The sequence below is a fragment of the Oryza brachyantha genome, chromosome 8 (genome assembly GCF_000231095.2).
Source record: "Oryza brachyantha chromosome 8, ObraRS2, whole genome shotgun sequence".
NCBI classification, from domain to species: domain Eukaryota; kingdom Viridiplantae; phylum Streptophyta; class Magnoliopsida; order Poales; family Poaceae; genus Oryza; species Oryza brachyantha.
This window is the reverse complement of record NC_023170.2, coordinates 14,717,839-14,735,959: the sequence shown is the minus strand read 5'-3', so window position 1 is coordinate 14,735,959 and position 18,121 is coordinate 14,717,839. Positions and strand designations below refer to the sequence as shown.

Sequence of the window (18,121 nt, the reverse complement as noted above, 5' to 3'; positions counted from 1 at the left end):
CCACTCTATGTCGTAAGGTGTTTTAGTTCTATCTTAAGTCAAATTTTTTTAATTTTTTCTTGTTTATAGCAGAATGATTACCATCTATAGTGACGGATCACTACACTGCCGTGGCATATCTGATTGTAAATATTAATGAGACTAATCTGGTATTGTAGATGTTGCTACATTTTTTTTTATAAATTTGGCAATTAAAAATTGGATACAACTTAAAATCTGGAAGTTAGGGAATGATATATGGTTTAGTCTGTTACTTATCCAGTTTTGAAACATGTGGGTACAAAATAAATCTAGTTTTGGGCTTAAAAATGGCCCTTGCCCCTGCAAAATTTACAGATATTCCACTAGGGCTGCGTTTGTTTGGAGGGGAGGTGGGTTAGTTATCAGGCGCGGTAGTATATAATTAATTATTAATTATTTAAAAATATAAAATAGATTAATATGATTTTTAAAAACAACTTTTTTATAGAAAATTTTCGTAAAAAATATACCGTTTATCAGTTCAGGAAACGTGCACGTGAAAAAAGAGGAGGTTAGATATCTAAAATTGGTGAATGAACACGGCCTAGAATGTACTAGTAATACAGCTGTGATCCTTTTGGGGGAATTTTTTTCCGAATTATACCAGGAATGATCACGCGCTGGGCAGTATTTATCTCGTAGATCTGAAGTATACGCAGTGTAGTTAGCAGTTGCGTCTGTACTGGTAACGAGCAATTCGCAAACTAGGCGACCGTGACAATGGTACAGTGGAATGCCAGATTTGCCAGCCATGTCCTTGCACCGTGTGCTGCAATACTGTAAGGCCTCTATTCTATAGCTGCGACATGTTGACGCTCAATGCTTCCGGGCTTCCGGCCAGGTCCGGTTCACGTCCGACGAGGGCATTTAACCATGAGTGTGTGGCCATTTCATCGCCCCGGCGTACACATATATGCTATATCTACTTGTGATGCTCAATGCTGCAACGTACGTACGTTCAGTGCAAGCAACTGATCATCAACTTGCTTCGTTGGTACCTGACCGAGAATAATACGCTGGACCCCTCTACATATGTCAAATGAGGGTCAAGATACGTTGATAAAAATAATTCAGTGGTGATTGTTTGGCTTTTTAATGGGATAAGCCAACAACATATTTATAAAATAAAAATAATTTATGAATACAAGTTTTGTATACGAATTTTTAGCGATCTAAAAGACTAGACTAGAAAATAAATTTTAGTAAAAATATCCTAAAATCAATTCTATATTTTTAAAGTTAAAATTTAAATTTTGATTTATAAGTCATAAACAAAAAGATGAGGACGCCGGCCGGTTATTGTTTCACGGTCATTTTCTGGCACATATTCCTCCAACTGCATATCTACTTACATATATATATATATTGTTCCTGTTTGGAGAGTTGAGGTTCTGAACATCAACTATCTAGCGGGGAGAATCTAGAAAAGTTAGGGTAATGTAACTTCTACGTAACTCTATTTTAATTTCTAGATTTTGATAGTCAGAATTGCAAAAAATCTGGACTATTTGAAAGGCTAGGGATTTTCGGAGGAGCTAAGGGCCTGTTTAGGACAAGGGGCTAAAGTTTAGCCCATTGTCCCATCGAATGTTTGGACCGTTATTATAAATAGTAAATGCACACTATTAATTAAACTTGTTCATAATCTTGTACTAATTCACGAGACGAACCTATTGAGCCTAATTAATCCATGATTAGCCAATATGATGTTACAGTAAATATACTCTAATTATGGATTAATTCGGCTTAAAAAATTCGTCTCGTGGATTAGCACTAATTTATGAAATTAGTTTTTTTATTAGTTTATATTTAGTACTTTAAATTAGCGTCCAAACATCATGACATGAGGCTAAAAAATTTAGCCCCGTCTAAACAACCCCTAAAGCGGTCAAAACTCCCACAAGTAGGGATATTGTTGCACCGCATAAGCGCAGGTTGCAATGGTGCTCAAAACCAAACTGCCCAAACAATTTGGAAAGGTATTCCAAAACTCCATTCTCGTCATCTCGTGTACTAGATTAGCGGCAAACACAGCAATGAGCTACTTGTACTTTTACCTTCGTGCTACCACGACACAACTACAGTACACGGAGAGCAGGATGCAGGGCACAGCCTGGTTATTGTCGTAGTTCTCGGGAGAGGCGATCGAGAGAGCCTTTACTTCACTTGGATGCGACAAAATGCAGAGCCAGCCCTTTCACCACCAGCGGCAGAAGAGCATGGACCCCCCTTGTGATTTCTGGCCCGAACCGGCGGTCCATCCGGAGCCAGCAAAGCAGCAGCAGCAGCAGCGGCAGCACCGGTCGTCTACCGCCACCGCGCGAAGCAGCAAGCACGCAATGTCGACACGGCGTTGGGGCTTGGGGGTGTGCACATGTTCGCTCGCGTCCGACGACTTGATGGAAAGCGAGCAAAGCAGTGCAGGGAGGAGCAAGAAGAGACGCCCGAAAGCTAGCTACCCAAGCTTAAAGAGCCCTAGCTAAAGAGACACCACGACATCAACTCGATCCATGGGCATGCAGCAGCAGCAGCAGCTCACTGACCGCAGCGGCAGTAAGGTTCCAAAAGCCTCGGCTGTCTGCATGCACGCACTTGCACTGTGGACCGGTTTTTGCTAAAGACTGCCATGGCGCAACCTTTTCCTACTCTCTCTCTACAGACGGGGGGAGATAGAGAGAGAGTAACAGTGCATGGCAACTTGGCAAGCCGGTGATCATATGCAGCATGCAAGCGGCTGGCTGGCCTGGCGCCTCCTTTGCTTGGTGGACATGCATGGGATCAGATGCTGTGTATCGCCTGCAGGTAGGTCCACACCCTGACGGAGACAGCAGCCAGCCCGAGCTCGTAGTCAAATGTTAGAGCAGCAGCAGCAGCAGCAAAAGATCACGCTAGCTCATCCATCCATCCATCCATCCATCTATCCGAAAAAATAAAAAGACGAGAGCTAGACATGCAGGACGCAGCTCATCTCGCGCCGGGCTGTAGCTAGCAGTGCCCGGGCATTTGCACGAGGAGGCGCAAGCTAGCTCGCTCACCTTTAAAGCCGTCTTGGACGTATCGGGCAGGGGGATGTGCTGTGCTGTTCGTACGTACGCGTGAAAGGGACAAAACGAGGACGCCTTTGCCCATCTCTTTCCTCGCGGCGGCCGCGCGCTCGTCGTCGTCGTCGAAGACGCCGCGCGGCTGGCTAAACCCCGGCGCGCCGCCCGACGTACGCCGCGACGCCCGCGACACTGTGCAGCGCGTCGCGGCTGAGCTGGGACGCGCTGTGCGCGGTGCCAGGGCCTCGCGTGATACCCTCCGAGAAATGATCTCATGCCGTGTCGTCGGATTTATGTGTGCAGTGTGTAGCCTGGCTGGCTGGCTGGCTGGCTGACTGACTGATGCCAAATTAGGGCATCTGCAGTACAGCAGCAGGAACAGTATCAATCGTGCACGTAAGTATACGTAGTAACAGCACTATTACACTGCCGGCACGAATCCAAGAGCAAAAGCAGAGCTAGAGCTGCGTGCATACGTGAGCACAGTGGTCTTATGTTATCCAACGTACTATGGGTCATCTTTGGTTTTACGGGTAAAATCAAATAATATATCTGTAAATAAAAAAATATATACTTGCTCTTAGTAATTTAAAAGTAAAGACTAAAAATAAAAAAAGATAAAAAACCACTAAATCAATTTCAAACTTTGGTTTATAAATATAAGTAAAAATGAAAAGATAACACTGTAATACTACGATTCTCGCCCTGTTCCGTTCCGTTAAATTCGGAGATATGGCGAAGACGGTAAGTAGCTCTATGTAAGTATACATGTGCAGCTGGTTGAAAGTAGGGGATGTACATGTCTGTCAGTGGTATGTTGTTGTTGTGTTCATGTACGTACCGTGGTCCTCTCATCACTTTGCCGAGCTTTACCGATAAAAAAAATTGTTGCTGCGCTACAGTGGCTAGTTCTGTGTCGTTTGGGCCTCTCGAGTATAAATCGATTTGGGCTGGTAGCCCATATGATGCTACTTGCGTGCAATTCGTTTATATTGGCAAGCCTACCTGTGTTCGGCCCAACGCGTGCGTCTCAACAAATTTGGCCCAGGACTCGTGTAACGCGAGCCCAATGCCTGTCCTCTATTTGGGCCGTATTAGCAATACCCAAAAAAAAAAGGAAACATTAGCTTTTTGAGTCGGACAACAGCAAAAAAAAAAAAAAAGGAAAAGATCAACCGTGTATTACAACAGAGAGAAGAAAATATCAGTACTTTTCATGAGCTAAAAAATCCCATGTTAATCAAAAACAAAAAAATCTGACTAGAAATACAATTTCAGAGTCCATGTATATTAAAAAAGAATCCGATTAGAAATACAATTTTGGAATTTAAAATAAAAAATAATAATACTAAAGAGTTAAGGTGTAAATACAGTTTAGAAAAATACAAATATCGGATTAAAACCCACATTAATCGAAAAAAATCTGGTTAGAAATACAATTTCAGAATTATGAAATAAATAAATATAATAAAAAAATCCATGTGTAATAAAAAATTCAATTATAAATATGTATCGGATTTTAAAAAAGAGTCCATGTATCGATATAACTTAGATCTCAGATTGAAATTTTTAAAATAATTGATATTGAGGAAGAGTACATCTATAAATAAAAAGAAACTGATCAGAAATACAATTTCGGAATTAAAAATAAAGAAAAATAGTAAACAAGTCTATGTGTAAATATAATTAAAAACATCCAAATTTTGGTTTAAAAATTTTAAAATAATTGATATTGAGGGAAAAGTACATATATAAATATAATTTGGAAACATATAAAATTACAGTTAAAAATAGGTAAAATTAAGAGAAATGATCAACATTTAAACTTTAGAAGTATCTAAAATTTGAATTAAAAATTTAATATTAAGCAAAAAATAGTTTATGTACAAGTATAGTTTAGAATATAGGTACTGAGATTCGTTCAAAAATATAATTTCGAAAATTTTAAATTTAAATTAACAATTAAAAATAATTATTATCAAAACAAGAGACCGTATATTTACTATTATAAAAAGCAATATTATAAAAAGCAATAGTGTTTTTGCCAATATTTTCGTCCGTCGCCTATATGGAATGTCAGGCCGCACGCCTCGAGTGGGCCATGCTTTTCGCGCACAAGACCGAGTTGCCTAGGGTTGGCAAATTCCCCGTCGGGGCGGGGCCCCGGCTAGGACCCGCCCTGCCGGGGACGGGGATGACTTTGGCCCCACGGGGAATCGGGGCCGGGGCCGGGGGGGGCAAAATATACCCGCGGGGACCTGAAATTATTATATTGGGCTACAACTGGGCTTTTGGCCCAACAAAAAATTAAACTAGCAAAACCCTACCCACTTCTCACCCCACTGCCCCCGTGACCCCGTTCTGCCGTCCTCACTCCCCACGCTCGCCGCCGCCGTCCAGAGTCCGGACTGCCAGCTCCTCCGCACGGTGCCACCGGACCGTCGCCCACCGCCCGACACCACCCCCTACGCTTCTTGCTCTGAGCGATGCCTCCTCCGCCTGTCGCCGCCGGATCGTCGCCCCCGTCGCCCGGCACCTCCTCCTCTGCCTTCCTCGAGTTCCCTCGGTCTGGGCGTCGGCTCCTCCGCCCACACCGCCGGACCGCGCCCTCCGCCCGCCGCCCTGAATCTGCCAACGCCGACGCCGGTCATGTCCCCCTCATCTGCTCGACGCCGATGCGCCCTGATGCCGATGGCTGCGCAGCTGCGTCGACGCGCCCTCCTGGCCTCCACTGCGGCTCTGCACCAACGCGCCCTCCTCTGTAGTTCTGTCCCAACGTGTCGGTCTTCGTCCAACTATGTTCATCTGTGTGGCTCCTCTGTGTTGGAAATTCAGGGATCCGTTCGGAGCCGGGGACTCGGCGAGGACGGGGACGAATTTTTCCCCGGATTTCAATTTGGGTCCAGGGGCGTTCCAGCCCTCCCCGCCCCCGCCTCGCCCCGTTGCCAAGTTGTCGATTCATTCGCCCGAGCCAAACAGATAATTTAATGAATCGCACTAAGAAAAACATAAATCTTAAAGTCTGCATATTTAGCCCAAAGGATAAGGCCTCTCTATCCGTCCTTTAACTTTCGGGTTCGATCCCGCTAGGGCGTGTCTCCTTTTTTTTAGCATTGTACAGATCGGTGTGATTTCTTTTTTGGATTTAGTTTTTTTTTCGGTTTGGTTTCTTTTTTTTTTTTGACACGGCAGAGACGCTGGATTTAGTTTCTTTTTTTCAGCAGTGCAGCTAGCAAGCTATGATCAAAAATATTTTATTTGTGTTTAAAGTTTATGACTAGAAATATTTTATCTACGGGTGAAGTTTATGAATATTTATCTGATAAGTTTATGAATGAATATATTTACCTTTAATCTTTAATTTTCTCTTAAATAAAATGAATCTTAGAAATACAATTAACATAAAAAATGGAATCAAATTAGCGTTAATATTTCATTTCTATTTTTAAAAAGAAACCAAACAAATTTTCGTCCAAATAGGACAAAAAAAAGAATTACAGTAGCGTTAGCATTCCGTTTCATTTTTTTCAAAAAATAGACCAACCAGATGTTTCGCATGTCTTTTCAAAAAAGAATAGATATTTTACCTAAATAGTACGTAAAATTCATGTCTAATTTAGATTTTAGAGGGCTTATTTTACTATATCTATTATGCGATTAAAATATAAATACAATATATGTGATGTTTGGTTGCCAACGTCTTCACTCCATCTGTATTTTAATTTTGCGCCCACCCCAAAGCTTTCAACCTGCTTTCAATTTCACCCGTATATACTACTTTCTCCATTTCATATTATAAGATCTAAATTAATTAATTAATTAATTAATATGATTTGAATATATATCTATATACATTAACATTCGTATGAATCTAAGTAGCAATAGAAAATCTAGAAAATCTTATATTATCAAACAAAGAGTGTACGAGTAGTTTTTTCTGTGTGGTATCAATATATTTTTATAATCATCCATGACCCATATGAGTGGATTTAAAATATTTACCCGTTGCTATGCACGGACAATTTTTCTTGTTTAGTTAAATTAGAGGCGGTCGTGGATTACCCAAGACGGCCAGTGTCCGTTACGTACTCACCGTTACGGCCGCTCGAGCTCCGTTGCTTCATGTCGTTTGGTGCTCCGATCGAGCGCGTGCTTGGCAGAGGAAGGAACGCGAAGCTGCCGGCCTGCGCCGCAGCGCGACCGCTGCAACCTCTACGTGCAGCCGTGCGGCAGCCTTGCAGGCTGGTGGAGATGTTTGGTCGCGCGGGCGCGGGAAACAGCGGGTGTCGTGCCTCTGCTGCAGTACGCCAGTACTGCACAGCTGGAGAGACATGGTCACAAGGCTCGTTAAAAACCTTTTGTCATGTTCATGTATACCGGAGTAAGATCCAAAGAGGGGTTTTTGTTGGTGTCACAGAGATCGGCTGCTAGCACTGTAGCAGAGTGGAGCGTTTGGTGTGTGATTCTGTTCGTTTGCGAGGAATGTCGTGGGGGCTCACTCTGCCACACTTACGGTACAAACGGACGGCTTTGCTTTGGCACGGCTCGCTCTTTTCCAGCGGAAAAACACAGCCACTTCTTCTGGTTCTGCCTCCCTAGTGCTCTGCTCCTAGAGCGTAGAGACACTAGTATAGGATAGTAGGTAGCTACAAGAGTGCAGTAGTACTAGAAAGCCCGGCCACCACCACCATGGCACTACTACACTACACTACACAGATCGTGCCCATTTGCCGTGGCGTAATGATGCATCCCCCATGCAGCACACCATGGTGCAGTATATTTCCCTCTCGCTTGGTCCCCTTGAACAAAACCGAGCAGCATCCAATGTGGCACACACCCCTGACGACACCACGATGGCCACTCTCTCTCCCTCGATCTCTCCACGCACGACGAGAGAGAGAGAGAGAGGCACGAAAGTCTCCACGGGCGCGTGCAAGCTTTGCTCGAATCTTTCCGGCACTAGCACGTAGCTGAGCTAGCTAGCTAGCTAGCTCCATGGCCAATCTTTTTGGGGTGGCTAGGCAGGCAGAGGAGGACGGGGCGGGAGGGAGGAGATCCTGGTCCACCGGGGAAAAATCATCTGGCCAACGAGACGCGAACCGTGGTGATCGATCGATCGGGATGGATATGATCATTGCACGGCACGACCCTGGCGGCCGTGTTGGGCTGGCCAGCCGCGGCGCGCGAGGTGTCCCGGCGAAAGGAACCGATCGATCGCCTCGTCGGCGTTGGCCCCGTCAGGGGCGCCCCGCAATTCTCGATGCCCTCGAGAGCCGGACCCCGTGCGAAATTCTGTGTGGTTTTGTGTAATCTTCCCCCTTTTTTTTTGTGCAGGCCTCATGATGGCTCGGCCAAGTTCCTTTGATTGGCCGGACCGAGTTTAGCAGATTGTAGCAGAGGCAGAACAATCGATGCGCTCTGCTGCAGCTTTGCTTTACCGACTTGTGCAGGTAGTGGAGCCAAATTATGGGGTAATTAACGTTTGCGTTCATAATAAACAGCGTGGCAGTTTCCTAAACTTTCCCTGCCCAGCGTTTCAACGGGAGTTCTTTTTTTTGCAATTCAAATATTTCTTTTTGAAACATTTTATGCGTACTTATGGAAGAAACATATTTTTCTAGGGGTCATCTAAAAAATTTACCAGAAAATACAATCCGACCTACTTCATGTAAAAATTGTACCGTTCTGAATAAATATGATCATACAATTATTCTCATTTCCCTTTTCTTCTCACGTTGCCCGTCATCCACTCTCTTAATCCAGTTAGGCACCACTACCTCCCATTTCTCCCTTACTCGTACACCAAGGCACTTGGCCTCGACGACATTACCTCCAACGCACTAGGCCATCCCTACCGCTCGTGCTTCTTCTACACCACTAATGTTATTATCAAACTCGACTCTGATATCCTCACAAAATATTTTTCTCTACATTTACTGATTACCGCCATGAGATTCATATGCATGTCTTCCGTCTACTCAACTTCTCGTTTCTCCACTGCCCACAACCCACTGTCCTCTTTCAATCTATGAGCTTTGGTGGCGATGCTGCGCCTCGATGCACCTTCCTCTAAAATTAGGAATACCCATATTTCCTTTCTTTCTTCATCACGCTTCATGTCTCATCGTAACTATGAATCATAATTGGTTGTCACCTCTACTACTACCAGAGTTTACTAGTATCACTACTAGTATCACTAGAGATAAGAAGTTCACTTATCCACGAATCATGAAGCAAAATCAAGAGGTCATCAATGCACAAGTTTACTCTTGATTTTTCATGTAAATGTTGTTTAGCAAATCTATTTCTTTTGTAAAGTGGATTCTAAACATTCAAATATCACAATATAATCCAATATCACCGGTTTCTTGCTCTAATAAAAAAAATCAGGTGACAATCTAATTGATGCTCATAGGTATTAGCCATGATGGGACATTGGTAATATATTTTTCTTCATTACACAGAAGACGTACACATAGCACACCCGTGCATCTCTACCACATGCTTAAAGCGACAGAGGCTAACAACAAATCTCTAGCCTCACTAAATTCTTGTTGAAAGCTTGTATGCATAATATTCACATAAAAGGATCTGAACACTGAGATGGATGGAATCATTTATTCACGACTCCACCGCAGAACCGGCATTTTGCCATTTAATTAAGTATGAGATATATTTCTTCTCTTTTTTAAAAAAAATCAATTGTGGTTCTCCTTTTATAGTGGCTTGCAAATTTTAGAATTTTATAGTAAATTTAAATGTTTCTTCATCGTTTTTATCACACGGCATTGACTTATAAAGCGCTCAGTATAAAAACATGATCATAATATTTTGTTTGCATCGGTCACATGTCTTCGCTACCTTACACGTTGCAGTAAAAAAATGCGTCCCCAAGCAGGCCAACCATAAGAAATTCCCAGCGTTTTGAAACAGGGTATCAGATCACAGGCAGTTTCCCACGACACCAGTCTGACCACGCAGTCGACCGCGGCGCATCGGAGCTAGATGGCCGGCCGGTCAGCACCGTGCAGTGAACGCACGCGAGCCACCACGCCGCCTGTCTCGACGCGCGATTCCATCTCTGCCGACCGCCCGGCTGGATCGCCAGTCGTCGCTACCTGTTGTTCATCGCCCAACCGATATATTCCCTCCATTATACATTATAACTTTTCAGTCCTATCTAAATTTATATATATGTACCAATAAATCTATATATATATATATGCAAATGATATACATTGATATATAGATAAATCTAGACAAACATAGAAAGTCTTATAATATATAATATAATGTGTATATATATATATGATGCATCCAGCCTGCATGATATGGATGAAAACAGAATGTAAACGGATGGAAGTTGACTCTACTATGTCCATCTTTCTTTTTTTTTAAATTTAAAAACTCTTAATACAAAAACCAAATTGAATATTATTGAATACATATACGGGACAAATACAAATCGATATAACGAATATTTATTAGAATACAAAATTTCTTAATAATGGACTCTTTAAATCTGCGAAGAGTTATAAACTTATTATATATCGAAGAATAGATCAAGTTGTTTAAATTTTAGCAGTCATATGTACATATGGATATGTACACGTCCAAACTGATAGTATTATTTGACTTCATAAAAAAAACCATAGTTACTACAATATAATATCTTATTGTAATAGAAGATTGAAGATAATAGTTATATTAAATAAAATAGGTCATCATAAATAATATGACTATTTAGTTTTTGCTATAATTGATAGTGCTAGTACATTACATGTAATTTTGTAGTAAGATGCATTTTTTTTCAATGAAAACGAATGAAAAATGAATTAGGCGGGATATATGGGTCTAAAGCATAAGTTGGTATGGAATGTGTGTTTTCCTAAAATTATCTAACCAATAAATATCCAGATAGTTTCCAACAAAAATTCGATTTTCGGCTGGATAATAGCCTTGCCTTATTTGTTTCCGTTTACTAGAAAAAAAGTATCCCACGCCGTTTCCAAGATTATTAGAATAGTACCCATATGACAATATCTGTATTAAAAATCATCTGGAATTCGAAAACTGTTCAAATCAGTTCCATCCCTGCTACACGGTAATGGTTAACTATGCTCCGTAGGGAGAGGAGATCGATTAGTTACGGTTGGTTGATGCAGCACTGCACGGCGCCGTCGGCGGAAAACTAGTAAAAAGACGGCGTCTTTACGTTGCATGCGCCTGTTAAAAAAAAAGTCGGTCTCAGCCGGTGGTGCCCCTCTTTGCATTGCACGAACTCTTCCAGCTTTTGCCCGCGACTCGCGATCGAGCTGTGCGTGACTGCGAGCTCACCAGCCTTTCCTTTTCGTTTTGTACGTACGTGCCTGCCTCTTGCTGTGACGCTGGTCGGTTCCTCGAAATGGATGGGTTTAGAATATGTTTGGTTTTAGGGATGTGATGGATTGAGATAGACCTAACTTATCCCTGATCCTATTTAGTTAGTGGAGTGGTAAAATGGTTTAGACACAGGAGATGAATATTTCTCTTAGATCCAGATCTAATTCATCCCACCAAAATGGTAGGACGAATATGTCCCAGGACGACCACGATGTACAGAGAGGATGTCTATTTTATTTATTAAATTTATTTAAAATATATTATTTATATAAATATACCTCCAATTACTTTAGGTTATTCATATATTAATCCTAGTATTTAATATTTTATTTTGGATATGAGATGTAACTTTTATCTCATCTTATTTCTTCAACCAAACAAAAAAATAGGTTCAACCCATTCCATCTTATCCCTCGCACCAAATAAAAAACAGGGTCGAACTCATCCACCCAACCAAACAGAAAAATAAAAACAACTCAATTCATAAATGGATCCAACCCAATTGTCCACGAACCAAACTAAAGATTAGTGGAGCTCACCTCGGGTGAGGTGGTTTTTACATGAGCGAGCGAGAGGAGAAACGAGCCAACTGGAGTTAGTTTAATTTGACGGTGTGGCATAATATGCAAATGTAATCAAATGAAGCTCTCTTGTTCTTAAACTTTAGTTTCTGCGTGCCTGCCAAGAGACGTTATGAACACGACGACGGGTATAGATGTAGGCTTGAGAGAATTATGTTAGGTGATGTGAAGAGATCAAGATCCAGATAGAAACGGCCATGGAAGAAGCCCTGGATTAATTATAAGTATTAATTATAAGTATGTGCAACTCAGTGACTGTCTTGCCCTCCTGAAGTAGAGATCGATGATGGGAGACTCTCGCTTAGGTTAATCGCATAGGCACCTAAACGCTGTGGTCCAATGCCCTAATGTACACATCATAACATACGTGCTACTAATGATAGGATTTGCGTAGACAGCGTAGATCTCTGCCAAAGAGGTTGACGAGATCCATTTTTCTCCTTGAAGTGCTGCAGGAGAAATGGGCCAAATGGCATGATGATTGCATAGAGAGAGTCCCTACTCCCCAGTCCCTACTACAGACTTTCGTATGATAAGCTTTCCCTAATGACAATCTTTTCTTTGAGAAATTAATGTAGTGGCTAAGATACTAAGAGCATATATATATCCAACATAACAATAATTTTCCCTCTATAAATCTTCATTTAGCTGGTTCGCAAAAAAAATATATATTGTCTTTGCACACCACTAGCTTCTCTATTACACTATATAATGTAACAGAGGGTCTCATGTGTCAATCTCTCCCCTCTCCTTCTGCCCCCCAATCCCAATCCATAATAGCCAGAAAGTCGTCAAGCACTCTCAATAGTGGTAAGGTCTCCGGCTAGGTTGACAAGCGTGTAGGGGAGGAGACGGCAGGTTTTGCAGTCCACTATTCTCATTTAACTAAACGGTGTCTCGATCTAGTTGTGGCCCATTGAAGGTGGGAAAGAGGTGAGTGAGTTTAGGGGGAAGTAGTGGGCATGTTGCTAGGTACGATGGGTAAAAAATATAAAAAGAAATGACAAGCAATGGTTAGCACGTGGGACATATTGCGGGTTGGCCCCGAGCGAATAAGTCATCGATGAAACCAAGCTTAGGAGGTGACAGTTAACTCCAAAGGAAAGGGGTGGCACACTGCACCCTGAGAGCAAGCAAAGAGGGATGTCGGACGTGTCAAGGGGATAATAGAGAAGGGGTAGAGCGATGATACCACCTTTGGCCACTAGAGGAAACTAGCTATGTTTCATCTTTTGGATAGAGGTAGCATGTCACTCGTTCGGTGCTAATTTTTTTCGTAATGGCCAAAGTTTGGCTTTGAGAGCCAAATAGCCACTTTATGGAGACACTCTAATATTAGTATATCACTTGTTCGGTTCTTTCGGTTGAGAATGTTGTAGGCATTATACACTTACATGAGAATGCTACGGTAGAAATTTTCATGTATGGTCATCTCCAAGTTTGTGCTAGGATATATTTAGAGTCCGTCCTCGTATTTTCGCTTTTGCTTATGATTATAGGCAAAAATTTGAATTTTTATTCTTAAAGTTGGAGTTAATTTTGGGTTTATTCATCATAGTTTGTCTTTCAACCCCAGCTTTTAGATTGCTACGAGCACATATATAAAAATTTTATTCATAATTTATTTTTTATCTGCAAATATGTTGTTTGGAATCACCCCCACAAAACAAAACAATTGACAATGAACTGTGAAATTTCTAATGCGGTGCAGAGTGGAAAGTTCATGATCAGCTGGTACTGCAAAGCATTTCCAATCCAAATGTAGCAATAGCATTTCAAGATAATATATAATGAATTAATGAGCCTTTTTCTAGTGGAAATGAAGTATTTCCTACTCCAAATGAGTATAACATTCATAGAGTATAAATATTTTTGCGTTACAAATTTGACCTCTTTTATATGATCCAACCCCTCTCGGCATGGGGCCATTTGTATTCTTGATAACTTCTTTTAAATAATTAAGAGCATTTTGCCCTTAAATTGAGGAGTAACATAACAGAATCACATACTTAATTTGAACAAAGAGACAGACGCTGAACGCTGCAACCGCATGATATTGTTAAGTTTGTCTTCCCAAGGTTCCTGCTGACAGGTCACAAGGTCCTCTTCTTTTATTTCCTAGGGAATGCGGTGCTCATGGTCTTAAAGCAGACAAGCAGTCAAACAATATAGAGATAGGCAAGCTGCCAATATACAAAGAAAAAAAAGAAGAGAAGAAATTGAAAGAAACCCATTTCCTCCTTTTCTGGGTCTTGTTAATTTTTTTTGTTACAGCCTGTTATTTTATTAATGTGGCTGATCATCATTCTTGATCACAAAAAGGAGTGGTGCCTCCTCTAATTTTCTTCTCACAAATGAAATGATAAAAAAATACAACTAATGCCACTACAGCTAGTGAACAAAAGAATACTACACAGCCAGGTCAGTGCATGCCTAGTTCTTCTTGGACTTGTTGCCTAAAGCCCCTCACCATCCTTTGTCTTGATCATCCCATCAAGCTTTATGTTTGCTACAAAGCTCCCCTTTGTTCTTTGGGGGCACCTCTCATCACCATGGCTTGCTGGCTTGCAAAAGCTCAGCATTCAGCAATTAGGTGTTGTCAACCTCACCTCTTTATTCATCAGCAACTTCTTGCTCTCTCTCGTCATGTCAAAATTCCCCCCCTTTTGGCCCCCATTCTTTTATTTTTCTTCCCTTCCAGTGTTCTTTTTAACAGTCATTGCAATCGAAACCAATTGACTTTGCCTTTGTTGAGATGAGTGGTGTACAGTGGAGTGATCTATCATTGGGCACTTTGACTGGTCAGTCACCTGCTAAGCTTCCTCCTCTTGCTAGTGACCGGGGAGCTATCAAGGCAGCTCTTCCTTCCTCCATGTGAGGCAATAGTTGCAGCATCAGTGTCATCACTTTTGTAGCTAAGGCAGCCAGCATCCAGCACCCCAACAGGGCTCTGAGGCACAGAGGAGGAGGAGGAGGCTGAGCCTCTCCTGGTGCTTGCAGGTTTAGGTTGCACAGTGTTAATGGAGACCATGGATTCCTGAATCGCTTCCTGGCATTGCAACACCCTCTCCTGCAGACACACAGCAGCAAAGGCCGAACAGCACATTAACTCCCCGAGCTCACACGGCCATAAATGCGTTTCACGCATGAACCGATACTACTGTGTTTTACGAAAGTACGGTTTGCAACTTAATGAGTTAATTCAGTTATGAATGTAATGGATCCAAATGGTAGTACACATGAGTTAATTCAGAATTAAACAAGCTAGTAGCACGTCTATGAAGATGAGTTTAGGTGAGGGTTTTGCTTCACAGTCCGTACCTTATCTACATGGGTGCAAGCCTTTGCGATGTCTTCTACCACGCCGGTAACTCCGGCGGCAACGGTGGCGGTCACCGCCGCAGCGATCTCCGAGGGTCTAAACACTAGGAATCCGGTTCCTGACATGTTCAAGATGCATCAGACTATGCCGAGGATGCAGAATTATGGTCTGATCTACACAATGTCACTGAATGAAATCACGCTCAGGAGCTTCCTGCTGTGGCACACCTGTTGCTATGCACAAGATGAGCTCCCACGACTGCACGAGCCAGCTTCTCGGCGCGGCATTGCCGCCGTTGAGCTTACGTAGGAAGTAGTCGATGTAGGAGAACGGAGTCACAGCTTGCATCCTCCAGTTGAGGGTGCTGAGAACAAGAAGCTCCATTCTCTGGATCGTCTTCGCCTCGAACACAAACCGTGCCTCTCCAATCTGATCAACAAATCCATCAGCCTCAACAACGCTCAGGACAGGAGCAAAACAAACGCAACGCACTGGCGGTGCTTGTCACGGTGTGATGCTCACCTGAAGGTCCAGAGATTCCGGGACGGCGGTCTCCTCCATCTTGGCGGCGATAGACAAGCACGCGACCGAGAGCAACTGTGTCATCCAATCCTTGCCTTCCTGCATTTGCAAGCATGAATCTTAGCTCATCTAGTACTTGTATGAACACGGACGGCATTGGCAACATCGATCTTGATATGACAACGAATACTATCTTTTGATTCTTACCGGCAGCTCGTACTGAGACAGGAAACGGTCCAAGTAGTTCATAGCCAGATAGGCAGTGAGAGGACTGAAGCTGTAGTATGTGTAAACCTGTAGAGAGATTAAAACGAAATAAGTTAAGAGATCACATGGGGAAAAAATCAAAATTTTTCAGGGCGAGAACTCGACGTCAGTTATCTTCTACGTTTTTATCAAAAGATTTACTTTTTGCCACGAAAAATGCCACCTCATCATTGCAAATGTAGGGGGGGACTCGCTAGAATCAGACAATGCACATCGACATCTCGTGAATAACCAAACAGATGAAAGGCCAGGTTCGTCCGAGATGGTCCCAAAATTTAACCTTTTTTTTTTGTCAGCGCTACATTTATCGTGCTACGACAAACTGTTGTTGCTCGAAGTGCAGTGAAATAATCTACTCTGCAATGCATTACGCCCGCGGAAGAACGTTGCTGATTATTGAAAAGTTGCAGAACGCATTAGAATCGACAAACGAAGTAAAGACACGTTTTTCCCCCTAAATGAACGGAGCTAATCATGGAGATGCACTGCGTTAACTCAAAAGGACACAAAAAAACGGCGCAAAAATCTTTCCTTTTTTTCTTCCTAACACAAGCCCAGGCAATAGCATCCATCCATCCATCCTGCCAGATCGATCAAAGAACGCACCTTCCAAATCCAATCGATGGCCTCGCTCCGGACGGAGAGATCCACGCCGCCGCCGCCGCGGAGCCTCTCGCCGTAGTCCGCCCTCGGCATGTGCGCCCGCTCCCTCTCCACTAAGCTCGCCACGCACTCCTCCGACTGCGGCGGGAACAGGTCGACGCCGCCGTCGAAATCCCCGTCCAGCGACCGGCACCCGCTCTTCCTCCCCACCGCCGCCGCCGCCGCCTCTTCCGCCTCCTCCTCCTCCTCCTCCAGGCACAGGATGCTGCTGTTGTCCTCGGCGCAGAGGAGCATCGACGCGGCGACGTCGTAGCAGCATGAGCTCGGAGCCATCCCCTCCTCTGCTCCCAACCCAAGCCGGCGCCTTTCTTGGCCTCCCCCTCCCCCTTCTCCGGCGACCGTCCTGCTCCCCTCCCTGCGCTCTCCGGTCTATTGGGCTGGGCCGCGACGAGGAGACAGAGGCTAGTAGTGCGTGTCAAGGACAGTGACAAGGATAGAGATTGAGAGAGACGCTGCTGTGCTTGCTGCCGCTGCTGCCGCCGCGCTCGCGCTTTGTATTGGGGAGGGAGACAGGGGCAATTCGGGAAAACGCGAGGCGACGGTACGCCGAAATTGGGACAGCCGGGGCGGGAATGGAGGAGGAGCGCAGCGCGGTTGGGTTCGCGGCGCGCGGCCACAGGAAGACGACACGGTGGTTCGGTGGAGACCTCCAGGCCGTCCGATGCGCGGGATGGACGGCTGGGATTGGCGCCTGGAGGTCGCAGCGGACAGCCCGTGCGGCTCTCTCGCGAAGGGTCGCCAAAAAGCGCGGCCGTATGGTATGGACGTCGCCCCGTGTAAACACGTTCGGGCGCGTTCGCGAGTGACCACGGAAGGAATTTTTTTCTTTTTTTATGTGGGTATATTTTCAAACAGTTAAATGGTATTTTTTTAAAAAAATTATATGAAAGTTGTTTTAAAAAATTAGATTAATCTACTTTTCAAAATTACAAAAGCTAATAGTCAATCCATTTTTTTACATGTGGAATTCATAGACGTATTCCAAATGGGGTGTCAGTAATCATCGATACAATGCTAGTGCAACCTATGACAATAATAATCAATAGTTGTTCGTAAATGTAGCTACTCTCTATACCATGTGATAATAAATTGATTATATTTAGGTTCATCCATTCTTTAATGAATATGTTTTATATGGGTGTCTAGATTTATTGGCATCATATACTAGTATAGAAAGTCAAAATATCTTATAACATATAACATGCAACAGTAGTATAATAAGAAATTACACTATCAGCACAAGAGGTTACTAAAAGTCCAAAATTAACAAGGATTTTTTTAAGTTATCCTCGAATAATTGTAAGGCATCTATTGCTATTGCT

At 43.2% G+C, this 18,121-nt stretch overlaps 1 protein-coding gene across 1 annotated transcript; it reads right to left on the bottom strand.

Moving 5' to 3' along the window:
- Positions 1-14,116: 14,116 nt before the first annotated feature.
- On the bottom strand, positions 14,117-17,248 carry LOC102712561 (cyclin-D4-2-like). Its single transcript, XM_006659440.3, has 6 exons — positions 16,743-17,248; positions 16,077-16,163; positions 15,870-15,968; positions 15,575-15,776; positions 15,347-15,465; positions 14,117-15,095 (listed from the first exon to the last, which is right to left on the bottom strand). The coding sequence occupies exons 1-6, from the start codon at positions 17,070-17,072 to the stop codon at positions 14,832-14,834; spliced, it is 1,101 nt and encodes a 366-aa protein (XP_006659503.2). The 5' UTR covers positions 17,073-17,248; the 3' UTR covers positions 14,117-14,831.
- Between the last annotated feature and the right edge of the window lie 873 nt (positions 17,249-18,121).

Excerpts from the sequence above, each read along its gene's own strand:
- LOC102712561 (XM_006659440.3), bottom strand. The coding sequence starts at position 17,072 with ATGGCTCCGAGCTCATGCTGCTACGACGTCGCCGCGTCGATGCTCCTC. Across the intron at positions 16,164-16,742 it reads CCATCGATTGGATTTGGAAG|GTTTACACATACTACAGCTT; the intron begins GTGCGTTCTTTG and ends ATCTCTCTACAG. Across the intron at positions 15,466-15,574 it reads CATCTTGTGCATAGCAACAG|GAACCGGATTCCTAGTGTTT; the intron begins GTGTGCCACAGC and ends TGAACATGTCAG.